Source organism: Sapajus apella, unplaced genomic scaffold (genome assembly GCF_009761245.1).
Source record: "Sapajus apella isolate SASKATOON/1434 unplaced genomic scaffold, GSC_monkey_1.0 scaffold13, whole genome shotgun sequence".
NCBI lineage: Eukaryota > Metazoa > Chordata > Mammalia > Primates > Cebidae > Sapajus > Sapajus apella.
In genome coordinates, this window is record NW_022436953.1 from 29,177,460 (window position 1) to 29,200,917 (window position 23,458).

The window sequence follows — 23,458 nt, forward strand, 5'->3', positions numbered from 1 at the left end:
TGATACAATCCATAAGGAACCCCCTCCAACCATCCTGCAATGTGCAGCTGAAGTCACAAGACTCAAGCTGAAATAGGACTCTATCCTAGTATTTGCAGGCCTCAGGTCCCATTTGTCAGTGACAGCAGTTGGTTAATGTTTTCAGAGTTAGGATTCTGGAACGTTTTGATGAATAATAAACAAGGTATAGGAAGGGACATACTTTTATTAATATATATATATGTATTGTTACTTGGTTCTTTTTGATTCTGAGATGTTAATATCATTAAAGCAGTTACTGATTCACTGAGACTGAAATTAACTGACATCCCTAAGCCTCCATCAGGGGTGGGGAGGAGGAAGACAGACGCGGGTTGGTGTTTGGATGTGGGCCAGTTTAAAATGAGCCGTCATCACACGGAAACTGGACATGCTGATGGGTGACTGCTAAGGGCACTGGAAGTCTTTCCAGCAATGATGAGCAGGGATTCTGAAAAAAGCCATTAACTTTTTGATAGTTCTGACATTTCTGTAAGCTAAGTAATCATAATACCACCTCTGTGGGATGACTTAAAATTTACAGACATGTGATCTCACTGAGTCCATTCTCCCACTCTCTTGGAGACACTATGAGGTAAGAGAAACACCACTTTGAGATGATACTGGAGCAGCTGGGGAAACTCTACCAGGGGTGATGGATGACCGGGGGTTGGCTGGGCCACTCGACCTCCCCCTCACTGTGGGCTTTTGTGATTAATTCACCTACTTGCTTAGGAAGTTGTTTTCCATCTGAGAAAATTAAAAACACCACTCTCTGGACAGGAATGTGGGATCATAAATGAGAAGCAAATAGAAAGGATTTACACAAAAGCACAAGGTCAGCAAAAGAGAACACTCAGAAATTGCTAATATGGTATAAATCAAATAAAGGCTATTAGCAAACCCCTGGTAAGGGGGGAAAAAAAGCCTTTTAAATGATTTGCTGAGCTCTTAACAATGCCATTTCTACCTATGGTGCTCGAATATCTCCGGGTCAATCTGGCTTGCATTCTTCAGCACTGCCACAAAGACTTTCCAACTGAAATGGATTTGTATAAAACTTTACAGAGTGCCAGAAATGTAGCTTGCTATTGTGCCTTCAGATTTATATAATTTTTAGAGCTGTAGAGTCTTCCTCATCCATGTATTCCTTCCCACAAGCACAGGGGTCAAAAATATTTGTGTATTATGTGAACAAGTAAGTGGGTGAATAGACAGATGGAAAGAAGGAGAGAAAGGAAAAAGGAAGGGTGGAAGGGTGGATGCATAGATGGTTGGATAGATGGTTGGATGGATGGTTGGATGGATGGATGGATGGTTGGAGGGATGGATGGATAGATGGATGGTTGGATGGATGGATGAAGACCGACTCACTCATCTTACCAATGAGGAATGTAAGAGCCATGGGGTTACTAATCTGCCTATATTATTCTTAAAAATGGTGTTTGAATTGGGACAACCAGATCTCTTCAAGTCCAGCGTTCCCGATCTAGGCTTTCCTCTCTTCCATTGGTTTATCATTAATTCTAAAACATTAACAATATTAACAATATGATCTTAGTCATAAGGAACCATTTATGGAGGCCCATAGGCTAATGTATTTGTGCTCATTTGATGATCTGGGAAATCAGACACAGAGTGCATTTTCTATGGCTATTGTATGAGTTCACCAAGAGACAGAAAACACGAAGACCACTCAGCTGCATGTCCTGCCAAATCCCTCTCTGAAAGTCACTCAGCATGTGGCCCAGCATCACTACTGGGGCTTGTGAAATGTTGGAAATAGAAGGCACCTACAGGACCTTGGCCCAACTTTATACGCTAAGAAGGAAATCCTTGCCCCAAATGTCTGGCAAACAATTATTGTGCCTCTGCTCAGACACCTTTAGTGACTATGGACATATTACTTTTTAGGATGGCCTCCCTTGTGGAGAGGCACACTGGTTAGTTTCTTGAGTTTTGCAGTATTTCATTTCCTATTGGTTGGTGTTGGTCTAAGATACTTTCACTTTGTGTACAGATCCTTGGTTTCTGTCATTACACACTCACAGAGCAACTTCCTCAACAAAGTCTTGGTGACTGCCTTGAATTATGCTTAAGAGGCTGGGTGCAGTGGTTCATGCCTGTATTCCCAGCACTCTGGGGGGCCAAGGCGGGTGGATCATGAGGTCAGGAATTCAAGACCAGCCTGATCAATGTGGTGAAACCCTGTCTCTACTAAATATACAAAAATTAGCCAGGCATGGTGGTGCACACCTCTAGTCCCAGCTACTTGGGAAGCTGAGGCAGGAGAATCACTTGAACCCTGGAGGCGGAGGTTGCAGTGAGCCAAGATCACGCCACTGCACTCCAGCCTGGGTGACAGAGCAAGATTCCATTTCAAAAAAAACCAATTATGCTTAAGAGAGAACCACAAGCAGAAAGATGCCCCTAAAGGCTCTGCTCAAATGGTGGTGATGGATATAAAGAATCAGTCACTTGCTGTAAGAAGATACCTCCCGACGGCTCACATGAAATGACAATATCCTGATGAGCTGTGTGGTTCTGCCAGTCCCTGTTTTAAGGGCAACTCATTGCCCTACAAACTGTTTCCCAGGAGGCCCAGAAAGCTATTGCTTAAAAAAGTGCAGACACATTATTTAACAATTCTTCCCTCGACTGGGTCTTTTAAACTGCATTACCGCATTAGCAGGTATCCCCTCACACCACACTTGTCCCTTGGCCAGCAAGTCTTCACAGAGACGAGGTTTTGGGCTGTTTAGAGCACTTTCCTCTTGCCCCAGTGTCTCCTTTTGGGAAACCCAGAGAGCAAGCGTGGCTGGAATGTTCCATGAAAGTGTTTATAAAGTTTCAAGGTATAATAAAGAAGAAAGCATTGTGCCCAGCACATGTTTCCCCTTACTAATGAGAATCTTCTTAAACTAGCACAAAGTTCTAGGTAAGCCCTTTAGAGATGTAAGAACACATTTGAATCTCTGATCATTCCATGTTGCATCTGCTTCCACATCAGTGGAACACTCCAAATAATGAAACTTTCTTGCTCTTTTCTGGTTGAACCAAGTCTGGAGTCTCAGGAAAGCATTAAATAAGGAAGAGCAACATAATTTACCAAAGCAGAGAAATCATTTCATTTAAGCCTCTAAGATCTGGTTAAGGTGACGTGATGTCAGAGGCAGAGACACTACAAACCTCCAAGTTACTAACACACTTCAGAAACACCCTCGGGCCAACCCCAGGGAAATAAATACCTTCTACCCAGCACCTTCTAAAGACATGTGGCCCATCTCACCTCTGCCCAGGCTTTCAGATGACTGGTTCCTGGGACTCCCTGGCAGCTGGAGCCATAGGCTCAAATAAAAAACACTTGCCAGGACAGGAAGATAATTTGCAATGTCTAAACACAGACAGCATCCATCCCAACCACTCCTCAAGGAAAAGGTCAACCGTCACACCACGTAGCATTGCCGTCTGGCTGTCCATGGCTCTCCAGAGTAACACAGGCCACTCTTGCTACTTGGGAAGGAATTCCTTTTTGGAAACTTCCCTGGGTGCTCTGACCAGAAAACCAGGGAAACTTTGACTCATCTGGTTCCCAACACACACTTCAAGCTGTACACACTCTCAAAGCGGATGGAAGCGATGGTACTTGCCCGGTGGAAGGGTTCATGATGCAGCCTCCTTTCTTAGCCGCTGCTTGACAGCTACAGCCCCTTTCCAGTGTGTCATGATTCATCCCGAAATTGTGGCCCAGCTCGTGTGCCAGGGTTACGGCTGCACCAAGGGGACTGTCTGAATGGTCCTCAAAGAAAACACAAAAGCACAGGTGTATAATTCCTATCTTCTTGTCCTTATGTCCCAGGCCTCCCTTCCCACAGACATATACCTTTCATTAACACTTGACTTAATCTAATTCCCTATAAGGGACTAAGGTAAAATGCTATCATTTAAACTTAAAGATAGATAATTTGACATTTCGTTGAGCCAATTTGGGGGCCCTTTCTGCTGAGGAATGTCTGTATGCCTCACGTATACATGTGTGATTCTGTTTTTATAGGACATCTTCAAGGCAGGGTGTCCATCCTGCTTCCTACAATTGCTCCACAACTCTTCCATTGAATGAAGCAAAAAGGCATCCTGCATCCTAGGAAAAGCTCATTCCTTCATGGGCAACAGAAGTATCATTTTACCCTCGATTGAGATGATGCTGACATGAAGTTGAAAGGCACAAGCATGCGTTGTGACATTCCAAATGAGCCCTGAGAGGCTGTCATTGAGCCTGCCTCTTCCCGTGTGCTTGGTCGGGGAGGAGAGTTGGAAAATTCACAACACTTCACAATAAATCTGACCACATCGAGTCATCTGTTTGAAGAGCCATTCATTTAAAAGCATAATCCGGTTATGTCTTATTCTTGCTGGCTCTTTGTGTTGCCAGGCACACTTTGGAAATATGAGGTGTCCCGATTCTCTGACTCTTGTGGTTGGGGGTTCATTAACCTTTTGCTTGAATGTGGAAGGCGGCTTCTCCATTCACCAAGCACTGCTTGGCTACCCCTAACTTAGTGGAGTGCCTGGATGGCTTGGCTCAAATACATACTAGAAATTAACTAAGAATATAGTTACTTAACTTTTACAAACAGAAGTTAGTTAATTAGCGTACATGATCTACAGAAAGAGTGCCTATATACAGCATTTCTGAAAAGGTCTATATCCCATGGAGAAAGGAAAGAACCTTGCTTGAATCTTGCTTTGTGCTACTTAGGAAAGAGATAAGAGGTTTTCCTAGAGGCTTCCAAGAAACAGTGCTTCTACTGTTTGAATGCTTGTTCCCTCCAAAACGCATGCTGAAACTTAATCCCCAGTATGGCAGTATTGGACATGGGGCCTCTAAGAAGTGATTAGTCAGGAGGACCCTGCCCTTATATTAACCCATTCACAGATTAATGGACTAATAGGTAACACATTAATGGGTTATCAGGAGAGTAGGACCAGTGGCTTTACAAGAAGGAGAGAGACCTGAGCTAGCACGTGCAGCCCCTCGCCATGTGATGCCCCGCACTGCCTTGGGACTCTGCAGAGAGTCCTCACCTGCAGGAAGGCCCTCTCAGGTGTGTCCCTCTACGCTGAACTTCTCAGCCTCTGTAACTGTAAGAGATAAATTCCCTTTCTTTATAAATTACCCAATTTCAAGTATTCTGTTAGAAGCAACAGAAAATGGACTAAAACAAGTATGGTGCTGTATTTCAGAGAGCGCACTGATATGGACAGTCTGTGTGAGGCTTCTGGAGAGAAGTGTGCGTGTGAAAGGCCTATGGGTTTGTTGACAGTGGTTACAACTAGCCTTCAGTCTAAGAAAACAATGGCATGTCAAGAAACCAAGATTTTATTGGAGTAGATGAAATTCCTAATGAATTACTTTGTTTAGATTTTAGAGTTTCCTGTTGTAGGAAGCCTTACAAATATGTTTCAGGAAATCGGTTCTCAAAAATAACACACCGGTGAAGAGAATGTAGTCGGTCTAAGGACATGCGGCCTGAAGTTAGCAGGCTCTGGCACAAAATTCAAGGACTTCATCCTTAAAAAATATCCTCACTCTGATTCTTTTGTATCATTGAATATCTTGGTTTTTAGTTGCCAGATTATGTTACATTCTTTCATGCATCAGTGATTATAAACAGAATGTCTCTTAAGAGACCTTAATAAACAGTTTATATTTGTAGTAAGAAAAAAAAATCTCTTTATTCATGCTATTAATATTATTTCCAAACTAAGGCTGTTTTAGGCCAGTTCGATGTAAAGGAATGACTTTAAGTTACTAAAATTAATGAATGGCTCTATTTTGAAAAATAGAGAAATGGCACTACAATCCCATTTTCAATTTTATGAGGATCCCTGCTGTCTGGCTGCATTGCTTCCTTCCTCTTAGATTTGTGAGTCCTTGAATGAAGCACAGTCACATATGACACCTGTGAATGTAGCTTTAGAGACGCAGGAGAAGAAAGTGAGTCTAGAACTTACAGGTCTGGTCAAGATGTTGACCTTGCTGATTTCATGAATTTTATGGAAATCAAAGGTGCCGAGGCACTTTTATCCTACCTGCTGTTTCTCTTATATGTGGAACGCGTAAGTAATGTGTCTCAGTATGATGTTAACTGCTGTCAAATTTCTAAAACGTATTTCCTGATAATTAACTTTGATCTTCACTTGATTCTTACAGCATTGCATATAATTTGCTTCTATTTCCCACTTTCGTTTTCATACATCCTTTTTAAAAATAGGCTTCTCGGTATCCTTTTGAAGAAGGAATTTTGATAAAATGCTTGTAGGGAAACGGAGTAAGGGACATAACCTGAAGAAGGCCACTTACTCTAGTGAGACGGGTTACAGGCACATTTCAGCTCCGCACAGCAGCAGAGCTTCCCATGCCTATGAAGAATTGAGTTTCAGCTCTACAAAAATATTTATGCCAACTTTAAGTGGCAAAGTCAGTAGCAACTGGCCATGGAACCATGAAACAGAAAATCATTCCGTCTTAAAAATTTACAGTCTGCTCTGTAAAAATACAGTTGGGATCTGACCTGAAATGAACCTGGCATCAACAAAAACCAAACTTGCCAAGGACTGCCATGGTGGAGATCACATGCAGGGCATCCAGGTCCACAGAAAACAAGGGAGTCACTTGCTCAAGCCAGAAATCTAGTAAGTGGGGGCAATCCATTTGACCTTAGTACAGGCTTACATGAATTACCAATCTGTGCACCCAGAGAAGAGGGAAACATTGGTTCTGTAAATTCATGAAGAAGATTTGATTAGGCAGTATGTGGAGAGAAAGTAATCGTCAGCAGAACATAACTCCTTCCACCCTGTAATACAACTGAACATGCACACACGCTCTGTTTAAAAAACGTGGAGGAACTCACAGTTTCTTGGGAGGGCAGGGTTCTGTTTGTTTAATGGAAATGGAAGAATGGTCTCTGAGGATACTCCCTGTCTGAGGTCTGGTGCACAGGAGACACTAAATTTTCAGAGCAGGGACAGCATAGGGTGAAAACCTCTCCTTTAATTATCGGATGAAGTGGCACACAAGCTCCCTGTTGGGCAAGCCTATCAAAGCTACCTCCCTCCTCCATTCATAACAAGCCCCTAACAGTCTTCCCATTTTAATTCCTTTCACAAACATATATAGCCCATATATGACAAAATGATCCTCGTAAAGCAATAAACCTGGGTTTCTGACTTCCAAGAATAAGGTTATTTTAAAGACAAATTGTACACTGGCCAGAAGGTATGTAAAGCATTTGCAGTGGTAAAAAGCTAAAAACCTCAGACTTTGGGCCTTTGGGCTTGGAGACAGAACCATCAGAAAACCATTCAAATGAGAACGTCTGGTGAGACCGCAGGGCGTCCCAGCAGCTGCATGACCAGGGTGACCCCAATGCCCTGGCTCACCCCAGTGCTGGGAGGAATTCCTGGTTTGGAAAGTCCCAGTTGAAAATGTTTCTCCAAAAGAGAGGTAGCCTTGCCTTTGCTGAGCTATTTTACACGCCCGCATTTCCTGTGTGCAATTTGCCTTTAAACAGTCCCTAAAATACTGTGGGATATAAAAAATTCTAAATACAGCTACAGTAAAAATAGAGTTAAATCTAAAAAGCATTAAAGGAAAGGATCTATCTTCACAAAGTCTGATCAAAGTAGTGACTTCCTGGGGAATCATTACTAAGGGGAACCAGCTCCTGATGCCCTTGGCTTACCATGACAACTCCCCCAGACTGTTCCGCCGTGCACATGCTCATGATCGGGGCCATGCCGATGGTGGTTCCTTGGAAATAAACCCCACTAGGAAATAAAAGAGAGGACTTTCTTTAATCAAATTAGAATGGGGGCATTCTCTCATATTTAAAAATTTTGTTGGACATTCCTACAATAAAATATGCAAAAATAAGAATAGCAACATGAGGATATATTCACATGTGATTTTATCTTTTTTTTCCTGAAAATTTTATTTCTGCAGTTGTATCGTGGTTCCATCATGTTTTTAGAGTTTTGTTTTCAAGACTCAAACAACAACTAGTTATTACACTGTACTTATGAGTTGTATCCTGCCTATTTCCTAATGGGCTGTCGGAAGCTGCTCCATCTAAACAGTATCTGCTGAGGGAAAGGCTGAAAATAGTCACCGAGAACCACTGTTAACTAAAAGAAATGCATTAGATGGTTTACTAGATTTTCACTGTAGCTTAACTGCTTTCCTGGGTAACTTACTACAATTCTGCCAGAAACCCAAACTCCTACAAAACGTCCTGCTAAGATAGCTTGCAAAATTGAAACTGGCAGGAAAATGATCAATCCTGGAGCTAGTGTAGAACAGGTGAGCACCCACAAAGCCTTGGCACCAAGGGAGGAGCCTTCTGCAAGGGGACTTCATGGCTTCAATGCAGTCGTCCTGTCTGGAATCTTAACCTAATCATGGATCTAATGACACGAAGGACCTGTTGAACACAGATGCTGTTAATTCCAACCTCAAGCATGAAAAACAAAACACTGTATTTGTTGAATTTCCTTTAAAGGAGTCAAATGACTTACCAATGCTATCTTGGCCATGTATGTATACAGATACGTTGTTTGAAAAGTTAGATATTTTAGCTACGGTCAATTGAACAGAAGGTGATAAGTGTATAAAAAACCTTCTCCCTCCCTCCCTCCCTCCTTCCCTCCCTTCTTCCTTCCCTCTCTTTCTCTCTCTCCCTCTCCCTCCCTCCTTCCCTCCCTCTCTCCTTCCCTCTCTATCCACCTAGCCCACTAATATTTACAGTAGTAGAAATTTCAGTCCTTATTTACATCTACATAGACTATATGAACAGATACAATTATACATGTATATAAATAATAAGGTTATATAAGATGATAATTTATTTCCAGATGTTCAAGTTGGACAGACTCCATTTGGGAAAAATATCAAAACACTATGACTCAAAATATATAAAATACACTTTTAGTAGTTCAGGACTAATCAATGCATAAAATGTGAGGCAAGCACAAACACTCAAAGGTGGCAGCAGGGGACCCTGTGAAAATGGCCAAAGTAAATCATCAAGGACTGCCAGCAGCCTCAGTTCAGATGTAGGCATTTTCTAAAGTGACAATGGGATAGGACTGGTACTTTTTAAATTTCCACAAATGTTCAATAGCTACATTGGGTTTCTCAAAGTAAAGAGTCGCTGTCCTAGAAGCTTTCATTTCTGTGATATGTCACATGACAACAAAAGAATAGTTGCACAAAGTGTTTAAAGATTTAAATAAAAATTTGTTGCATCTAGAAACATCCACTTCATATTAATTTAGACTGATGTAAGATTGTTCCTTTTTTGGGCCGGGTGCGGTGGTTCACGCCTGTAACCCAACACTTTGGGAGGCAGAGGACGGCAAATCATGGGGTCAGGAGTTCAAGACCAGCCTGGCCAACATGGTGAAACCCCATCTCTACTAAAAATACAAAAAATTAGCTGGGCATGGTGACAGGTGCCTATCTCAGCTACTTGGGAGGCTGAGGCAGGAGAATCGCTTGAACCCGGGAGACAGAAGTTGCAGTGAGCCAAGATCTCACCATTGCACTCCAGCCTGGGTGACAGTGTGAGACTCTGTCTCAAAAAAAATTCTTCCTTTTTTAAAAAGTATGAAGAAGGCATCTGTAACATCCCACCAATTTTTGTGTTATAATAGAACTATGCTTTCCCTTAGTTTATCATCTTCAAGTTCATCACGTGACATTTTCCTCTTTATTCTTGCCTCTCTTAGCAGAGTGGAGACTGCTAAGAGCTGGGAGATTTCCAGTGTTGGCCACCATTGTGTTCGGTCCGTAACAGGTACTCGATGCGTATTGATTTAAAGAGGGAACACAAGGTTAATGTGCTATACTATTGGTGTCCTCTGATCTAGAAAACCAAAGAGTAACAGCCAAAAGAGGAGGAGGACTGAAGTCTTTTTTCCCTCCAGGAATCTGACAATATTCACTTAAAGTATTGTCCTGAGGTCTTGTCAACACACATTTTCCACTAACAATGATGAGCCTTTAGAAACAGGCTACTCAGGACAAATTTACATCACGGCTAAAGTCAGAAAAATTGGTATAGAGGAAAATGTCCAGGTTCTGGAAGAAGGAAATGAGAATTCTGTAGAGGGACAGGTTTCCCAGCGTGTTCAGAGGGACACTTTCCTTTATTTTTATTTTTTGAGATGGAGTCTCACCTTGTCACCCGGCTGGAGTGCAATGGCACAATCTTGGCTCACTGCAACCTCCGACTCCCTGGTTCAAGCGATTTTCCTGCCTCAGCCTCCCAAGTAGCTGGGATTACAGGCACAAGCCACCATACCCAGCTTATTTTTATATTTTTAGTAGAGATGGGGTTTCAACATGTTGGCCAGGATGGTCTCGATCTCCTGACCTCGTGATCTGCCCGCCTCGGTCTCTCAAAGTGCTGGGATTACAGGCATGAGCCAACGCGCCCAGCCCCAGAGGGACACTTTCCTAACAGACCTTCAGTTCCAGGTGAGGGTGACATCTCCCCACTGGTGTGAGCTGAGAAGCCCCCTTGTACATGGCAGTGTGCTCTGCAGAAAGGTGGCAGCTCTGGGGCTGTGCACGTGAAACTAAGGGCTTTGTCGATGGGACTCTTTTTAAGCAGAAGGAGGCGGAACTCCCTACCTGATAAGCTGTGCGTTGTCATGGGATTTGCGAGGTAGAAGATTCATCTTCCTCCAGTCCAGAAACTCATGGAGGCTGCTGAATGGGTCCTGACTTATGGAGCATTTGTCGACGTCATTCCATATTTCCATGCCGACCAACACGACCCGAATGTTCAGTGGTCTGTAAAACTGGGCGAAACAGGCAGAACTGGCATTGGAGTTGGGATCACATTAATGAAAACTCAAAATGAAAATTAGAACAGATTTGCGTTGGTTGAGGTTCACTGACGCAGGTGAGAAAAATATCCCTGTGCTCTTTGGTTTCTATGGCGTTGGAATTTAAGAAATATTTGCAGTGCCTAATGCAAAGTGATGTGTTAACTAGGTTCTCGAAGGCTGACCAATTAGATGCTAAAGTTATTAGCTTTTGCACTGTCTACCCCCATTTGTATGGAAGCTCACATTTCAAATGATTCATCGGTGATTTAAAATGTACATACAGATGTATATTACAGCTAAAGACGGCTAGTTAATATCCACTGCGAGTGAAACAATAAGTGAATTAGGATCTTTCAGACACTTCTGCCAAGGACAATATCTTGTTCATTTTGAGCAAAACATTCTGCCTGTGAGTTACTGAAAATGAATCTCTATTAATTTTTCAGCAAAATCTCAGCCTTGGCCAACACTATCATATTCTGTCGCCTATAATCAACCTAGAGGGTTGTAATTAAACGAAGAAGTCAATATCTTTCAGAATAATAAAGGCATACATAGAGCCCTTCTTCAGGAACATTAATGACTATCCTTCTCCTCCCCATAGCCAGAAGTTAGCTCACCAATACTGTGATGGAAATATGTTAAGTGAAGATCCTCTTTTACGGGCTTGTGAAACAAAGCATCAGGCAAACCACTGAAAGCAAGAATTCTCACCCTCCTGTCGGCCCCCAACACCTTTGGGCATTTCTGACTTCAGCTTACAGCCCATACCTGACTACACCTACAGGCAGGTAGTCCTGGGTCAGAGCGGGGGGGAAAGGCTACTCTTCTAGGGCTAAGGGATGGCTTTGTCTCATAGGAGCTCAGAGGGCCCGGATGAGTGGTCAGCATAGAGGTATGACCTGCCCATTGTCCTCATACGCATCACATAGACAAAAAGATGGCTTTGTGTTCATGGTTGATGGGGCGAGGACATGGTATCACCTGGTTGGCTGTCAAATCTTTCAATGCCCCTGGTATATGAGGCAGCAGACAGGGAGAAAGCCCTCATCTTCTGAAACCCCAGATAGCCAAGGAGAAAAGGGTGGCTAGTGATAACAGCCAAAGCCAAGCACCAGATGAGAGCGGGCCCTATTCTCAGTTGCTAGAAGCATCTGGCCAATGAGTAACAAAACTTACAGAAGTTCTGCATTTGCTAGTTAAGCACCATTCTAACACGGTGAACTAAAGTACTAAATGCTCCTCAAAGCTGAACATCTGATCCTAGATTCTAACCCACATAAGGCAAGCTCATCTTTTCCCTTGCTGGTCCCCACAGTCATCTGGTGAGCACTGGGTTAGCAGAAGACATGACCGGGTACAAACTGCATCACAGAATATACACTGATTGCATTTGTCCAACTTGGTTTCAAACAGATCGCAATTACAGACATGACATTAATGAGTTAACGAGACAGTTACAACACAGCCCAACAGTTTGTTTTCAATCAGGAACTGCACGGCCCACGCTATCTGCTTGTACACTCCCGCCCAGGCTTCCCTGGCAAAAATAAGTTCCTGGCCCGCTCTGGAACTCTGAATGTACGTGTTTGGCTGCTGTCCATCGAGAGATTACATTTTGAGCTCTATTGTAGGCAAAGGTAACGGTGATCAGAAAGCAGCAATGGAGGTGATCCAATGCTGATGCTTACACCGGCTTGCTAGGAGGTGTCCTTGGGGTCAGACACCTTGCGTGGGCTCAGGGTTGTCTTCTGGGAAGGGGACACTAGGTTTGCCTCCCAGGAGCACTGTATGGAGGTCTGCAAAGGCTAATTGTCATCATTTCTCAGTGCTAGGTTTGCTGTTTCCTAATCAAGGGGCTTTTCATGCTAATGATGGGTTTTACATTTCTACCCACTAGGCCTCTCAGCCACATCCTTAGAACTGATTTCTCACTTAGTAGTGATATAACACTCCCCTCTCCAAAATTGGTGCCATTGTTGGACCGTCATATATGCTAAACTCACATCAAGTCATCATACACGATGCCTTTACTGCCTGCTCTGAAAGTTCTTTCCAGGGCTGCTGACGGGTTCCTTTTGATTCTTCCTAATAACAGCCAGCATTGCTAATGTTTAGTGAGCATCACTGTATCCCAGGCACGATGCCATGGTGGTTTCTGTGCTGTGGCTTAATCCTGAAAACAACTCTGTGAGTTAAGAATTATTATTATTTCCATTTTATAGCCAAAGACATGCAGGCTTGGCGAAGCCAGGTGACTTAAGATTTCGACTGCATGGCTGCGGTGGGAACACAGGCCAGCTAACCCTGACACTCATGTCTGAAACCACCAGGTCACACTGCCCTCTTCTGTGAGTGCTAAGACTCCCTTCCATGATGGCCCACTGTGACCCCAGGCCTGGAGAGAAGCTCATGGGCCTCTGCCGTACAAATGGAGCTTGGCAGCTGCCTGCCTGACTTACAAAGCCCAGAACACATGTGGACACAGTCAGAGACCCAACTGAAGCAATTCACCTGTTTACAAAACAGCAACAAATATTTGCTTGCCTCTTGCTGTGGGCTGGGTCTGGCAGTGACAGAGAAAGCAAAGATTAGAATGTCCTTGTCCTTGCCACCCAAATGCTCAGAGGTCACCAGGGACTTAAGGCATGGCATACTAATCTATTAGTTCAGTTAACTCCAATACAGTGAACTGCCAAGCAGTGGTGCCCATAGAAGTCCTGGGATGCTGCACTGGAGGCTTTTGGGAAGGAGCAGTGAGGTGGAATCCCCTGGGGTCCAATGAGGGAGCTTGCATCCTTCAGGCAACTGGTTTGGGACAGGAGGGGAAGAAATCTGTCACATGAGTGAAAATATTCTAAGAAATTAAATACACAGAGGCTGGGCCTGGTAGCTCATGCCTGTAATCCCAGCACTTTGGGAAGCTCAGGTGGGCTGATCACTTGAGGTCAGATCCTTGAGGCCAGCCTCAAATGTGGTAAAACCACATCTCTACTAAAAATACAAAAATTAGCCAGGCATGGTGGTAGGCACCTGTAATTCTAGCTATTCGGGAGGCTGAAGCAGGAGAATTGCTTGAACTTGGGAGGTGGAGGTTACAGTAAGCTGAGATCACACCACTGTGCTCCACCCTTGGGGATACAGTGAGACTCTGTCTCTAAAAAGAAAAAAGAAGAAGAAGAAAGAAAAGAAATTAAATACATAGGAGATGAGTCCTTTCAGAAGCAGGTGACTGAATTTGCAGCTGACACTAACTTCCTAATGAATAAGGAGGACCAATCAGAGGCGAGAGTGAAAGATGCAAACCCCACAATAGCTCCATCGGCAGGTGCACTCCCCAGGCTCCTGCAGCAATGTAATGAGGACCGTGGGAAAACCCAGTGTCTGGCCTAGAAGCATGAGTGCCAGACAAGCCTTCTGTGTTTCACTTACGGGGGATTTCCTGAACGTTCCAAAACTTCACCTTCATCACTAAACCACTCCTCTGTCTTCTAGTCTGAGATGTCCTCCCTTTCCACGCAGCCAGCAGTTGTTAATTTAGAATAGTCCAGGAGAGCCAAGACTTCAGCAAATGAGGGAACTGCCACTGGCACAGTCATTGTTTTCTGGGCTGAGACATGTCCACTGACAGAGTTGAAAAACTGAAATTTAGAGAATTGCATAACAGAGCTGGGAGTCGTCTGTTAATAGACTTGGAAGCAGCAAGTCTCCCAGGGAGCCTGGGTATCTCCTCCAAGGCCTTTGGAGTCTGCTGGGCATGGACAGGGATGCCAGGGCCAGAGGTAGCTGTGTGCTCAGCAAATCGGCTCTCTCCCTGCCAGAAACACAAGAACAGCCAGACTGGCAAACTCCATGGCGTCCGTTAGGACTTTGCCAAGGCACAGTGTTCTTTAATTACCAGTGCAAGTTATTAACAAACCCCCAATTGCTCATTTTTGGTTTTGCAAACTGAAGCAAGATATAACCTGGAATAAATGGGAAGAAATATAAACACAGAGGACCCAAACACATCCCTTTTTAAAATGGGGCTTCAGGAATTTCCAGTTTGGGTTTAATAGAGTTCATCATTTCCTTTTGCTCCCGAGGTCTAAGAAGAACGCATGCTCTCTCCCTGTCAGACAGTCTGAGGACAGCCTGAAGCCTTCCGGGCAACGGTTCAACTCGCTCACCTTGGAGTGGCACCTGTGCTCCCAGCTCAGGCTCCTAAGCCTTCCGCCCTCTAGGCCAGTGTGTCTCAGTCCCACCTCGGCCCCCCAGTCAATCAAATCAGAATCCCTGGCCCGAGGTATGGGAATCAACATTTCAAAAAGTAAACATATAAACAAATAACCAAACTCCCCGCAGGGGTTCTAATGCCCAGCCGAGACCGAGGCCCAGTTCTAACAGCTGTGCTGTCTTTGATGTCTCCTCTAAGACAGACCCTTCAACCCCTGCCAGCACTCGCCTTTCACCAGGATTCTCCTGCACCTGGACTTTGGGATGAAGTTGAATCTGCAAAGAGTAACTACTGAAAACACATCAACAGGCAGGGGTTGCCAGGGAGTTTGACCTGCTTCAACGGTGGACAAGGGCAATATCATCCCAGGATATCAATAGCCATATGGGTTTTTCAGACTTCCAGAAATTTCCATCCAGCCATAGCCTCTCTCTGTGTGGCAAGCCCAGATCTCTGACTGCTCAGCATGCCCTTCAGAACTCCTCTTCCTGCTCCGGCTTTGCTTGGGTCTGAAGTATCCTCTACCTGCCTCTCCACTCCAGTGAAACTGGCAGTCATGGGATCTCCCACTTGCCCTTAGCCTCTGCTTGGTCATCATGAGGTCCTGGGACTCACAGTAGAGTCCAGGTAGAGTAGAGTCAAGGCCAAGAGCCCCTGCTGGGGGTCAGTGAGACTGTGTCTCATCTCTCGTCCTGCAAATGACTAACCTCTGCCCATCTCAGCTTCTTCTGCTTTAAAAATGGAAACAGGCTGGGTGCAGTGTCTCACGCCTGTAATCCCAGCACTTCGGGAGGCTCAGGTGGGTAGACCATGAGATCAGGAGTTCAAGACCAGCCTGGCCAAGATGGTGAAACCCCATCTCTACTAAAAATACAAAAATTAGCTGGGTGTTGTGGTAGGTGCCAGTAATTCCAGCTACTCAGGAGGCTGAGGCAGAGAGTTGCTTGAACTCGGGAGGCAGAGGTTGCAGTGAGCCAAGATCCCACCACTGTACTCCAGCTTGGGTGACAGAGTGAGACTCTATAAAAAAAAAAATAGGAACAATAGCACATACCTGAGAGCATATGCAAAGCACTCAGAGCCTGGCACACAGTAACTGCTAAAAAAACTAAGGAATCGAGAAACACATCCCTTCAAGCATCTGAATCCTTGTCCTTCTCACATCCCCACTTCCCCTGCCCTGGGTCAGGCCTGATCATTTCTATGCAATAGGCTCCTCCCAGCCCTGTTTGTCTTTGGTTATTCCACCCTCCACAGTAACTGCAGGAATATCTTTCTACAATCCTGAGCTTCTCTCCCCTGCTTAAAAACATTCACCTAGCTCTCCATCCACTGCAGAGTAACACCAAAGATGGCTTTGTAGAGCAGCCAGAGCCTTGAGTGCTCTGAATCTTTGCAGCTTCATCTCCTCCTGCCCTAGCTGTGTGTGCATGCATTTGCATACAATATGAGCATGTGTGTACATAAACATACATCATGCATGCAGGTCACACACATGAACACACATAGGAACGCACATGCATGTGCATGCACATGAATCACATACATGTCCACACCACACATACTCCTTCTGCTCTGCTCATGGTGAAACTGAACTTACCTTTTAGGATCCTCTCCCTGCAAAGACTCTCTGACCCCCAGAAGAAGAAAGTGATTCTCTTCTGCATCCCCATAGACCTCCATTCACAGCATGGGCCTACTTCCTAATGCCTTGGACCATGCTGTGTGGGTTGCATGTGTGCTTCCCTACACAGCCTTGACTTTCTCAGGTGGAGGGACCACATCTGATTCATTCTGAATTCTTGATGCAGAGTGCATAAGGCCTTGCAATATAGAGCCGAATTTCTGGAGGGGCCTTGCCTTCATTCTTTGAAAAACTTAGAAAGCACCATTCACATCTAATCAGATTACTTGGAAACAAGGGTATCGTGAGGCATCCTCACAAACCCTTGTGTGTAAAATCTGCTGTTTCAGAGGACCATGGCTGTGAAAGGCTCAGCCATGGCCAGATTCCTTCTCACGCTGTCCCTGCAGACAAGGGACTCAGTATTGCCAAGAGGCTGTGATTGCTTTAGGACAGCAGTCGCCATCTACATTGGACATGAGAATTGCTGGAGACCTTCTGAAAATTCTGAGGTCTAACCTCCTCCCTTCCATACCCCCCTTGAAGGCAGCAATGTTTCTGGAAGCTTCCCCTCAGCTCCAATGTACAGGGCATATGAGAAGCCTATTTTAGGCTGAGAGTTGTCAGCATCCAATAGACAACATCCTCTCCAGGAGGATGCGATAAGGAAGGACAGGTGGTTTAGACAGGGAGCACTGCCATTTTCTTTGCCAGCCCACAGTATGAGTAGCAGTTAGTCAACAAGTGCCCCAGGAGGAGGACCCGGTTTCCAGAGGCTTCTCCAGAGAGGAAATAGTCTTGTGAAAGGTGAGTTTCTGACCTGCTTGTTCCTGGTGAGGGATTTCCCAATAACTGATGGAGCTGAAAGCCAACTTTTGTGTCTCAGGATGGGGGATCCTGTTCTTTATAAATGCAAGCCCACCCTCAGGGTTACATTGGTACAGGGCTGCAATGGTGGAGGCAGATTGAATGGGTCTGTGGGATCTATCACTGGAAGACCTGGGAGAGGCCTGGCTCAGGAGCAATCCAAAGGATCAGATGGAGTCTGCAGGGACTCTGGTGCTAACTGGGGAGTCCGAAATACCCTCAGATTGGTGTTCCTCCTGGCCAGAAGAGAGCCTGGAGGAAGACATGTCCCCAAGGCCACCAGAGTCCAGACAGCTGTGGTTTGGCATCTCCTGAAGCTGCCCTAGGACCCAGCAATTACATATCCAGAAGACAGGAAACTGAATTCCAACCAAAGGCCCAGAGGCCGAACCTCTTCTCCTTGCTAAGTCAGATGAGGTCCCTCAACCTCATTTCCAAACATTTACATTATGGGAATGATTTAACTACTGAAAAAGAACTTACCTTGTCAACGTGATTAGCAATCTCTATTAATCGCTGTTTAACTTTTTCCAGGTCTTTTCCTTGCCTCTGAAACTTAACAATTTTAAACGTCAGCATTAATACCAGCAAGAATATCAATCATGTCTCATCTTCCTGGCTCCTGGAAATGTGAAGTCTTGGGATTTTGTAAACCACTGGGGACCTGCCACAGTTTATGGTGAAATGAGCTTGCATCCTGCTGAATAACTTTCCCGGTTGGAGACTCCCTGAAACTCCCTGAAATTTGCCTAAGCCAAGTGCTCACAAGACAGCAACTTCTGCAATTTTCCAGCCTCATAAATGATGGAGGCAGTGACATGTTTTGGCAAAGAGGAAACAGACAACTAGAAGTCAGTCCAAAACCATTTTTCATATCAACAACTTGATTTTAACTTCCTGAGAAATTGTCTTTATATCTGTTTTTAAAAATTAAAAAGTAAACATAATAGAAGCTCACGGCAACTCGTCAAACAATACAGAGGAGAATGGACAAAAAAAAAAAAAAAAGTCAACGAATTCCCCATTCTCCTCTCTAATCTGACATTCCAGAGAGGGAATAGTTTTCTGAAACATAGTCAAGCCTGTTTCATTCACATGTGTTGAATGAGTCTATGAGAAAATATCACCCAATTCATATATATCAATGAGGTAGTGCATAAATACAGAGAAGACAGTCTTTAGAAAAACTAATTCAAAATTAATTAAAAAACAAATATTGTATCAAGTCATAGCTCAGAAGGGAGGATTTTTCTGTTGTGCCTCTATAGCCTTCATTCATTCATTCATTCATTCATTTTGATTAATGACATGTGGGATGTTTTCTAAATGTCCCATTTTAAGAACTAAACTTTTCCCCAAGATGTTTTATAACACAATCTAAAGCCTTCTGTCATTCCCCCAGTTAATTCTTGTTTGGCGAGCTTAGCTACAGAGAAATTCTGTTCCTGTTTTTTTTTTCCCCCCGTGGGCTTTGCCATTACTTTATATATCAGATAAAATTTTAATATTGTATGCTTTTTAAAATCAGAAAACCACTGTTTCCATTGCTTTTAAGAGCACATAGGAAATGCAGTTCATTAAAGCAAGTAATAACTTGCAAAACAGGTTCTGTTTTCTTTTTTGTCTAACCAACTGTACTGAGCGATATCAAAAAGCTCTTACCTCTCGGTTGTCTGCCACGATCACCAGCTCCACATACTTGGTTGTCTTGAGGGTTTCCCTTTTACTCTGCCAAGAGTAAACATGCACTTAATCTCTCTTAATGCCTCTCCGGGGCTTCCAGAACACTGTCGAGGTCTCTCAATCCAAACACTTGAGGTTGAGAATTTATCCCCACCATCCCCACCAGGCCCCCACACCTCCACTCTATCTAGAAGTTTATCCCAACTCCAACCATCTCTTTGTAAAACCTTCTCAACATGAGTGGCCGGCATCCATTTTCACTTGGAAAACCCTTACAAAGGAGTTTAACCTTTCTGCTGAACCACAGATTACTGGAGCAGAAAAAAGATTATTAAACAAAACGAGCACATAAACAAACAAAACCAAAGCACTCTCTAGAACAGGAGCCAGTCAAAGGTGGTTCATTTCAGACCACATGTAGCACACTTGAAGGTCATTAGAGAAGACGATGGAGTTCAGTGCACCCTGGCCGTTCCCTTTGTCCTCATGGTCCAAGCGTACCTGTTTTGTGACTTGAGAAAAGTGGAGAATACGTTTTGAACAGGAACTGCATAGTCATTTTGAAAATGATCATATAAAAATCTAGCTAGAAGCCATGGAAGACTGGGGTAGCTGGAGACAAGGGAACTGTCAGACCAATGAACAGAGAAGTGAGGAAGGTATGAGGAGAATGAAAAAGAGCAAAAAGAAAGAGAACAGGAAGAAACAGAGTTAAGAAAAAGTAAGACTCTAATGCGCCCCTGGGGAACAGGGATTCCGTAAGAGGGAGACAGTTGAGGGAACATGGAAAGTGGATATGGAGGTGGATGAAAGGAGATGATTCAGGCAGCAGAAGTAGGAGCCCTGTCCCCACAAAGGCGGCTCCTGAAGCAGGTCACATTTTAATCAAACTTCTTCCAAAAGCATTCGCACTCTTCTGTGAATTACTGGGCGAATTTCAAACGCAGTTTTAAGAGAAATAAAGCAATTCGTGGAGGGTGGTCTCAAAAAGCAAACATTAAAAACAAAAAACAAAGCCTTCTGTTTCTGCCATAAAATGCAGTTGGAGGAAGTGGGGGTTGAGTCGGTCTTTGGTCTTGGTGACTGATATTGCTGGTTTATGAGTTAACTGCACACACTGCTTCAACTTTAAAACCTGCATGTTATAATCAGTCTTTCAGACAAAAGCAAAAAAAAAAAAAATCACGAAAGTATGCTTTGAATCAGGTTTCCAGTCACATAATCCTGAGGGAAACATCTTTTATAAAACAAATCCCCATCAGTCCTGGATCTTCCAAACAGATTTTTACAAGAAAAATGTTTGTATTATAACAGTGTTCCTTCTTGCTGCCCAGCTGTGCTGATTCATGAATTTAGGTGTCCCTAAAGAAATCTGGAAACCTTATGGAAAAGGAAAAAGAAAGCACCAGGAAAGGAACAATTTCTCATATTTTTACTATGTTACAACAAGAAACTGTCATGCTTTGTAACTATATGTTGGAGGCATGCTTTATGGTGATAACTATGTGCTACTTACAAAAGAAAAAGCATTCGCCCCCATGGTGCCCAGGGTTGCACACAAAATGAGACACCTTCTGAAAGTGTGAAGATCTTGCTCTTTTTCCTCACTGAGGTGTGAAAGAGGCAGAACTCCCTCTGCTGTCCACAATTCCCTGATTAACCATTAACAAATTCGGCTAATTATGCGGAAGAAAATGTAGGTCTAGAAATGAAAGATGAATCTCTCATTGAAAACGTCATTGAAAGGAATCTGGTTGTTTAGACGTTTACACTTTGCAGTCTGCAGAGTGAAATAAACGACGATGGGATATTTCCAACTGGCTTAGGATCTTCATTTAGAAAATACACAATTCCAGATAATAAAAACAAACACATGAACACAATTTTCCTGTCTCTGCAATTTTCAGACAAGTCTACATTTTCTCATGGATTCAGAGAATTGCAAGCTCAGAGAGAAGCTTAGCCACATAATAAGCAGCACTGCGGGAGTGGCTGTCACCACGCAGAGGTTTATTTTATTAGCTACACACACACACATACACACACACACACACACACATACACAGAGAGAGAGAGAGAGAGAGAGAGAGAGAGAGAGAGAAAGAGAGAGAGAGAGAGAGAGAGAGGCTTACATTATCCCCACGTAATTTCCACCTATCTGGCTGCCTAGTTTTAAAAAAATCACATTTTTAAATTTGTAATATGGAGAGAAACTGGTTGCTTAAGATATGGAACCAACCCAAATGCCCATCAATGACAGACTGGATAAAGAAAATGTAGTATATATACACCATGGAATACTATGCAGCCATAAAAAAGAATGAGATCATGTCCTTTGCAGGGACACGGACAAAGCTGGAGGCCATTATCCTTAGCAAACTAACGCAGAAGCAGAGAACCAAGTGGGAGTTGAACAGTAAGAACACATGGACACAGGGAGGGGAATACTACACACCAGGGCCTGTTGAGGGGTGGAGGGTGAGGGGAGGGAATTTACAGGCTAGGTTATTAGGTGCAGCAAACCACCATGGCACATGTATACCTATGTAACCTGCACATTCTGCATATGTATCCCCTTTTTTTTTTAGAAGAAATTAAAATAATAATTCAAAAAAATTTAAAAAGAAACTGTTTGCTCAATGGAATTTTCATTTTGGGGGTTAATAAACAAAAGCTTTTCCTCAAACAGGAAGATAAGCCTCTGAGACTGGCCCAACAGTCTCCGTTCCCAGGTGGAGGCAGAGGCATTCTTTGAATCTTGCTCAAGAGAGAAACAGTTCCTGGGTCTCTCAAAGTCATCACAGCCAAGTTCCCCAGGAGAGACGTCCCCCAGGCAGCCTGCAGGGAGGACTCTGGTAATGGGAACTTAACTCAAGTGAGAAAAGCAAGTTGAAATTAGGGCTACAATAAATCCTCACGGCAACTCTTTAATTCTTTTTCACATGGGTCCGACCATTTGTATAACATTTATTCACGGTCGCTATCTACCAGGGATGCAGTTTCTGCTAGGCACTGCGCTGGGTGCTGTGGATACAGCGTGGAGAGGAAACCCATATTCCCGAAACCCAGTGTCCTCCGGAAACTCATATTCTGGTGGGGGCTGGGCGAAGGTGAGCCCATGTAGAATGAACAAAAGTAAGAGAGCGTCTATGCAAAGTACAAGCAAGGAAACAAACAGCGTTCTGTAGGAAGGATGAAGCTGGGCAGTGGTAGCTGCAGCGGTGGTCTAAGGTAGCTGAGGCCTGAAGGATGAGAAGCAGGCATGTGTGGAACAATTGCGGGAACAGTGTTTCAGGTAGATGGAATGGCAACAGCAGATGTCCTGAGGCTGGGCAGAGCTTGTGGGTGTTGGGAACAGGCCGTATGGCTGGAGCCTGGCGAATGTGGGAAAACAGTGGATGGGAGGAGGTGGAAGATGGGGACGGGACAGAGGGGCCATGGGAAGGAGGGTGAGTGACAGTCTAATAATCTATGAGTAGGGGGGCCTTGAATGTGAGACTTAAAAAATATTGCAGCTGGACGCGGTGGCTCATGTCTATAATCCCAACACTTTGGGAGGCAGAGGCGGGCGAATCACTTGAGGTCAGGAGTTTGAGACCAGCCTCGTCAACATGGTGAAACCCTGTCTCCACTAAAAATACAAAAATTAGCCGGGTTAGGTAGTACACAACATATATATAGCTCTGGCTACTGGAAGGAGAATGGATTCTGAGGGCATGATATTGGAAGCTGAGAATGCAGCAAGGAGGCTGTGCAGTCATCCAGTGAGAGGTGGCAGTCGTGATGGACATGGGCAGCCACAGGCAAGCCAACTATGCCGTCACCCAAAGCTAGAAAACAACAATCACAATGAGACCAGGGCCAATGTTTCCATCGGCGGCAAGATCAGCAAATGAAATGAATCAAAAGTTTGTTTTCTTTTCCTCTAGGTGAGAAAAAAATCGGTATTAGCTCAAGCCAGGCCCATGCCTTGACTCTAAGGTCACTTTTTGAGTATTTGTAAGTCGAGCCACGATTTCAGTTAGGAAAGGTTGTCTCCACCATCCTCATCCGTGACTGGCCTGGGCACAACACACTGATCATATTCACACGGGATACAGGCTCTGACACCTGGCTGATGTGTAGGCGGGCAGAAGCAAACAAATGGGATA

At 44.1% G+C, this 23,458-nt stretch overlaps 1 protein-coding gene across 1 annotated transcript in view; it reads right to left on the minus strand.

The window, feature by feature from the left end:
• ADAM12 (ADAM metallopeptidase domain 12) overlaps positions 1–23,458 on the minus strand; it is a 369,569-nt gene that overhangs the window by 82,419 nt on the left and 263,692 nt on the right. The window contains exons 7-11 of the mRNA XM_032281987.1: positions 19,287–19,352; positions 18,108–18,179; positions 10,718–10,887; positions 7,767–7,851; positions 3,669–3,817 (exon numbers count right to left, since the gene is read on the minus strand). Coding sequence (XP_032137878.1) covers positions 3,669–3,817; positions 7,767–7,851; positions 10,718–10,887; positions 18,108–18,179; positions 19,287–19,352 — 542 coding nt within the window. The remainder of the gene's footprint in view (positions 1–3,668; positions 3,818–7,766; positions 7,852–10,717; positions 10,888–18,107; positions 18,180–19,286; positions 19,353–23,458) is intronic.